We start from the raw sequence: 6,984 nt of genomic DNA, 5'->3' as shown, positions 1-6,984 counted from the left end.
TTAAGTAAAGACCATCCATGTGAAGAATAACATGAAAAAATGTCCTTCAGATTCACAGTTATCATCTGTTCAACATAATTTTCCACTTTTTTACAAGGGGAAAACATGAAGACTATGAGAGCTAAATTTTTCATGTGAGAAACGAGACACACACAGATGAAGTATCACAGTAGCTCATCACCTATAAAAATATATTGTTTGTTAAAAAAAAAATCTCTTTAGCTCTGAATAATTGCTGAAGCACTTATCATCCTAAACAAAGTGTATCTGGCGCACAATATGTGCGTTCTTGGCTGTCATGATCAATTTCTTTAGGCAAAGAAAAAATTGAAACCAATGTTTGATTTTGTAATCTGTTGGATGGGTATTTGTAAGTTTAATATTAAGTTTACATTTATGTTGCTGAACTGAGGGTGTGAATGGCTCAGTTTGCAACCACGTTATCGATCAATTTATTTCTAAATACATTAAAATAATGATATCATTATTTTTTCGATGTGATATTTAAAAATGTTTTTAATTGTTTAGGCAAACTCGCATACAAAGAACGAAAGCATTTCCTAGAAATATTTTATTGTTCTTTCCAGTTATTTTATCAAAGAATTGTGTGTGTGCATTTATGACACAATTTCACAATGACTTTGATTTTACGAAAATGTTAGCGAATTTTAATTCAAGCATATCTTATTAATTTAATTCAAACACCCATTTATTTGGTTACAATTTTTAACACCGACGTATTTTACAAAAAGTTTATTTATACATTAATAATTTCTGTTGTATTTTTCAATTTCAAACTAATTGGGATTTAAATCTGTGTATATTAAAAAAGAAATAAATTAGTTTTTTAACCATCGCCATGGATACGACACTGCTTTACTTTTTTTTTAAATTTAGCATGTACAATAAAAAAAAACTTTTTTTAAATTTAGCATGCACAATAAAAAAAAATTCTCTTTCACCTGTAGGGTTCCATAATCACATGTTTCGTATCACAGATGCTGCAAGTGTTCCATGTGTTGGTAAAAAATTATTTGGATTTTAAAAATTCTTGTTATGGCGTAAAGTTAATCTTCCTTTAACTTGCTTGAATGTCCCTCACTGTGACGTTAGTTGCTGCTTTAACGATGTCGAAGCCTGTGGTGTAGGCAACGTGCAAATCTCTGGAAGCCTGTGGTATAGGCAGCCCGTCGCGCACCCAAGAAAAAAGTGCCACAGTGATGGAAAAAAGGTTCCAATAACTTCAACAGATATGACATCATCGCAAGAGCGCCATTGTCGCGAGTAACCAGAAGCTCGTAGTAGAATGTTCTAGGCCGTCTCGATTGCTGCTCAAGACGCGTATATGAGCGCCTGATTACGACAGCCGAGGGCAGTCGCCCGCCGGAAGTAGATCGTGCCAATGCCGTCTCAACGCTCCGACTCGCCATGTGACGTCATGCTGTCCGTCGTCGCTGGAACTACGGAAATTGGCATGACCGTCACAAACTATGTTGAGTTTGGTGATCTAAAATATTCAAAAGGTTTCGCTGCAGGAGGACTTGGTAATTATTCTAAGTCTGTTTCGGACTTTACCTTTTGTGGCCAGACAGAATGACTTGGGACTTTAAGTATACGGTATTACGTAATGACTTTGTACACTAAATAGTGATTGATGTCATATAGATTTTGGGAGGTTGGTGGCATTGGGCGGGTATAATCCTGAACTGGACTTTTTTAATTTTAGGTTACAATATAGCGTTACGTAAACACACGTACGTTACGTAACTGGAGTTATGTTTACGTATCATGAAAGTCACTATGCTGGAACCGATCCAGCATACAAGGAAGAACTATATACTCTACTTCCAAAACCCACCTATTTCTCAGGCATTTTTTTTTGTAAAATTCTGATACTCTACAATTTGTTGTTAATTGGAAGGGAATTCCTGTTATTTTTATTCAAAATTAAATTAAAATCGACCTGTAGTTTCCCATCTGAGACGGTCTCATGGATGGAACGGGCCTGACACTCATAGGAATCTGCCCTACTGGAGGGGCAGACCTCTCGTTCCAGCCAACTTGAATAATTTTTAACATTAGAAATATAACAAAAGTAGTAATTTCATTGGTAATTCCTGGTTTTCTTATATTAATTTTGTTATTGTATGTAAATTGTGATCAATATAATGTAAAAAATCAGACAATCTATAGAGCCTACCAACTTGCCGTATTTGAATCGAGTAGACTTATTTCAGTTACCTTTCTATAAAAAAAAACTTGTCTTTGAAAACTGATACATTATTATAAAGACTTGTTAAATTTTAAGACAAATTTATGTCCTGATGTTGGAATTAAGCCTGAACAGTGTATTTGTTAAGATGCCTAATATGTCCACTACTTGACTTTCTGTAAAAAAATTCAAACAGAATGTCTATACAGTACTAAAATATTGAAATTACATCACATTACATTCTTAAATTTTTTTTGCAATACTTCACAAATGTTGGAACCTCACTTTCTTGCACATTCCCTTTAACATGAAGCTGGTTTCCCAACTAACAATCAATCATAGAGCTCGAGTAAGGCTCTGCCTAAATAATTAAGATGGCTTGTGTACATGAAACATGCGTTTACGCTCACAGTGCACTACATGTTTTTTTTTTTCAGGGAAATGTATGAACAATTGAATTTATGTATATAACTCTTTCACACGCTGTATTTATGTGTGGGTTACAATAGTAGGCAATTAAATTATTTTTACAATCTGATAAGAGCCTAAATTTATAGCACGGATTATTCGCTTAAGAATATTGATAAGAAAAAAATGATTATAATATATATACACTTATTTAAATACAAACAAGCTCCAATCAACATGGAAGTATGTTTTGTCATTCTTGGTTGAAATCCAAAACAGGTTAGTGAAACGCCTAGAAAAAATATTTAAATATAAATATTTTTGGTGACTTCGAGGCATGTTTGTAAGATATCCCGTATATTTAAGGTTTCTGATGGTCAATCAACGGTCATTTGACGGAATGAACCTTTCATGCCGAAGACGTCACTATAGGAGATGGGCGTGCCTTGTCTCAGTTCCTCCCGCACGACGTAGCTATCATTCTCCAGAAACCACTCTCTATAGGAGTCGATCTTCTGCAACCAAGCATCTGAAACAACATTAACAATAACTAGATTATATGGCGAATTGCTATAAAACAGAAGTAACACCTAAAATATGCCAATAAACCACATTATACCGAAATTCAAGTTAATACACGACAAAACACCAAAATGCAATTAAAATTATTTAATTAATCAGCATTTCCAACCAAAACGCAAATCTAATGACAAATAACATAAATTTAAATATTAAATTTTGTGAAAGTAATTTATTTATTATTACATTTTTACCACAATTTAATCAAAAAGGTTGGGAAAATGGTTCTTTTTATTCTTGTAACATTTTTAGGTACTAAATTTTATTTTACGACATTAAACATCAAAAATAAAAATAAACAGAAATACTTAACAGATCTATTTTATTTTTTCTTAAAAGTTAGACATGCTTATTATGCATCATTATTTTGGAAAAGGTGCATCATTTGTTAGTTAAAATTACACTGTTTTGGAAAAATAAGTATCATGTTATATGAAATCTGAAACATGTTTGTTCAGTAATATGTTATATTTGTTAAGAAAAATATTTTATAAAAAAATTAAAACAATAAAATTGAAATATCCTATTAAATAAAATAAATTTGCCAGAAAATATTATAAAATATTGTCTCAAACAGTAACATTACATATATCACCCACTACTGAGACTAGTTTAGCTGTTGTAAGACATTGTATAGAATCATACTTACTAATATTGCATTAAAATGACCCGAGCTCTAATTCTCAATAAATGTATTGGTACAAATAACACTATAAATGTCGAAGCAAAGGTATCGTCTCTTTGCGAATTTATGCACGAGAGAACAGTGTCAACCATTTATAATAGTTGGAAAAATTGTTTTATGAAAACCTTTTGTTTTCCTTACCATCATCAAACTCATTTTGAAAATACTCCATCGGGACTCGCATGGTTAAGAATTCTGGCACTCGATAGGTTGAGGTCTGAACTCAGTTTCACCTTATTTCTCAAAACAGATTGAAATTTTTTTTCCAAATTATAATATTTTTTTAAATTAAGTTTATTTTTATGAACAGGATTTTCAATGAGATTCCGTACTCTGATTGGAGTCGTATAGTTAAATTATTCATGGTGTAAAGTTGAGAAGTATGCAGGATGTCCATTAAAAAAAGGTCACAGTTTCAATGGTATATTAAAACAGTTTAATTTAGACTAATTATAACAAAATATACATACAATTAAAGGTAATCTAACGTAGTTTTTTAAAAACGTTAAATATTTTCACCTTTAGCTATAAGGCACACTCCAACCTAAAGTCAATTCTTCCTACCCTTCCTTCCGGAGGAATGGAAGCAAGAGCCTCTTCAATTCTGTGTCTCAACTCTGGCCAATTATTAGGTAGCGGAGGAACGTAAGCACAAACTTTTATTAAGTTCTTAAGGAAAATAAAACGCATGGTTTATGTCAGGTTAACGTGGAGGCTAGCGAAAAAGAGCTATGTTATGACTAACATCTGCGGATGATTTTGCCACACGGGGATCACAATTTAACTTTCAACAAAACGCACGTTGAACTGAAATTACAGATTCACGCTTACAAAATTTCAGAAAACGAAACGCTTTAAACTCAGGAGTCGCCATTTTGCGTAGGTGGCGCTGCAAGCGAGAAAACAGCAGAGCAGTACTCGCGCATGCGCTTTTATAAAACTGTTTGACTCTTTAATTGTGACCTTGAACCAAAACTCTACAACGCTTACAGTTGATACTATTCAAATTTAAAACTGGGACATTATTTTAGGGACATACTGTATTTGCAGAGCAATATTATACTTATATAAGTATGTAATTTTTTTTTGTACGTACTGTGCATATCTTTCAACTCTGGTCCTTCTCCGTCAAAATCCTTGGGCAAGTATTTTGGAGATATGTGTTCATGCAGTTTCTCGTAACCTTTTTCGGTGTGAACGAATATCTAAAAGAGAGCGAAAAAAAATTAAATGCTTAAGCTAATACCACAAAGCATTTTGTACTGTATTTTGTTTCCACTGTATTATCAATATTGAATATTTTCATAATTTATTTTGTCAATATTTTTACCCATAAAAACCTTTTAAAATATCACTCAAATACCTTATTACAGTAGTAATAACATTATATAACCACTTAATTTACTTATATAATTTATAATTTTGATTTGTATTCTTCTAAATGTATTATTACTATTTTTGCAATGTTATGGTGTTTATGAATAGGCCTACGTTTTTCCTAGTTATGTTTTTTTTCAGTCACAGCATATTTAGAAAAAAGGAATTTATAGAAACAATTTTTTCCCCATTAATTATTATAATCTTAATTTTACAAATATTAAGATATCGTAAGTGAGCAGCTAAAATCTTCCAAAATAATGCATTTGACATAAAACTTATTCTAAGATAACTTATTTAGTTTTAAATTAATATTATTAAATATTGTGTTTGAATTAAAGCATTAAGTTCATTTTAAATAATGCAGAAAAACATTACTACGTTCATTTTAAGATAATGTAAATTATTTTATTATTTTATTTTTATTTACTGAAAATTCTGTCTTTTAAGTTTTAGTATTTTTTTTATTCAATAAAAATAACTAACGAGTGTATTGAACATTTTGTTATTTCTGTTATGATTTTTTGTTACTAAAAAAGCCTTAGGGTTCTGCGAAAGAAAATATCATTACTATTAAAAAAATACATATATTCACTTGACAAAATAAAAATGCATTTGGAACCTTACCCTGTCCGCAATTTTTGGTTTCAACAGTGACTTCACCAAGGTAAAGACCGCTTCTGCGAATGAAGGCGCGTTCACAAAATGCATGCTGAGTGGCTTGAAGAGGAGTACGTCCTGTGGGGACAAATGACAGGGTTGAAACATTACCACATTAACGTGAATCAAGTGTATAAAGTTTCGTAACTGAATACGTTATTCACTTAAAGCGTAGTAGACTTATCTTTTTAATTATTATTGAAGAAATAATAAAGAAAGTACTATTTCAATTTTAATTATTGTTGTGATGGTTTCTGTTGCTTTTAAAGTATTGTAAATTCACCAAAATCATCATACAAAAACCAACCATTGGTTATGGAAAACATACAGATACACACACACACACACACACACACACACACACACACACACACACATATATATATATATATATATATATATATATATATATATATATATAGAATACTGCCACTGCAGTTGGATAATTTTCTTCACATCTTCAGTTACGTACCTCAAAGCTCACCAAAATTTATGAGTCAGTCTTGGTCACATATCATTTCACTATGACGTAAGGAGCTTTTTTCATCAATGATGACAGAATATGAGCCATCTGTATAATTTTTTTTCTGGTGAAATGTGGGCAAAAATAATGTGGCAAAAGCTGACTTTGTTTTTCTCATAAGTAAAAAATCAAAAAGAGCAGGTAGCTTTAGGAAAAGCTCGTTCTTAAAATATTTGACCTTTTATGTGTCGTTTATTAATTTGCATACTTTACGCATAAAAAGCTGGTTTGCACTGACTGGAAAAACTTCATCCTTAATTTTGACTGTACTATTCATTAAAGAAAAGGGCATGTAAGTAGTAGGTTTGGAGATTATGGGCAGACTTCAGGCTGGGGAGCAAGGAGAGAGTCAATGACCGGCCATCAACTTGGATTTTTTAGGGAAAATTTCCATAAATTTTCACAAAAACAATTCAAAGCTAAGTAAACTGAATAACAATTTCCCTATTTTCAGGGGAAACTTTTCATCTTTATTCAATAAAAATAAAGCTTAAGACTCCTCGAAAAATTAAATTTTACCCTCAAAGGTCATAATCGTAA

At 31.6% G+C, this 6,984-nt stretch overlaps 1 protein-coding gene across 1 annotated transcript in view; it reads right to left on the bottom strand.

The window, feature by feature from the left end:
- Positions 1 to 556: 556 nt before the first annotated feature.
- Positions 557 to 6,984, bottom strand: part of LOC134540626 (retinol-binding protein pinta-like) — a 47,707-nt gene continuing 41,279 nt past the window's right edge. Inside the window, exons 5-8 of the mRNA XM_063383477.1 lie at positions 5,889 to 5,999; positions 4,981 to 5,089; positions 3,027 to 3,149; positions 557 to 1,460 (exon numbers count right to left, since the gene is read on the bottom strand). Coding sequence (XP_063239547.1) covers positions 1,411 to 1,460; positions 3,027 to 3,149; positions 4,981 to 5,089; positions 5,889 to 5,999 — 393 coding nt within the window. The 3' untranslated portion in view covers positions 557 to 1,410. The remainder of the gene's footprint in view (positions 1,461 to 3,026; positions 3,150 to 4,980; positions 5,090 to 5,888; positions 6,000 to 6,984) is intronic.

The sequence above is a fragment of the Bacillus rossius genome, chromosome 1 (genome assembly GCF_032445375.1).
Source record: "Bacillus rossius redtenbacheri isolate Brsri chromosome 1, Brsri_v3, whole genome shotgun sequence".
Lineage (NCBI taxonomy): Eukaryota > Metazoa > Arthropoda > Insecta > Phasmatodea > Bacillidae > Bacillus > Bacillus rossius.
Note: the sequence above shows the minus strand (reverse complement) of the source record. Positions and strands in the feature narration are given on the sequence as shown.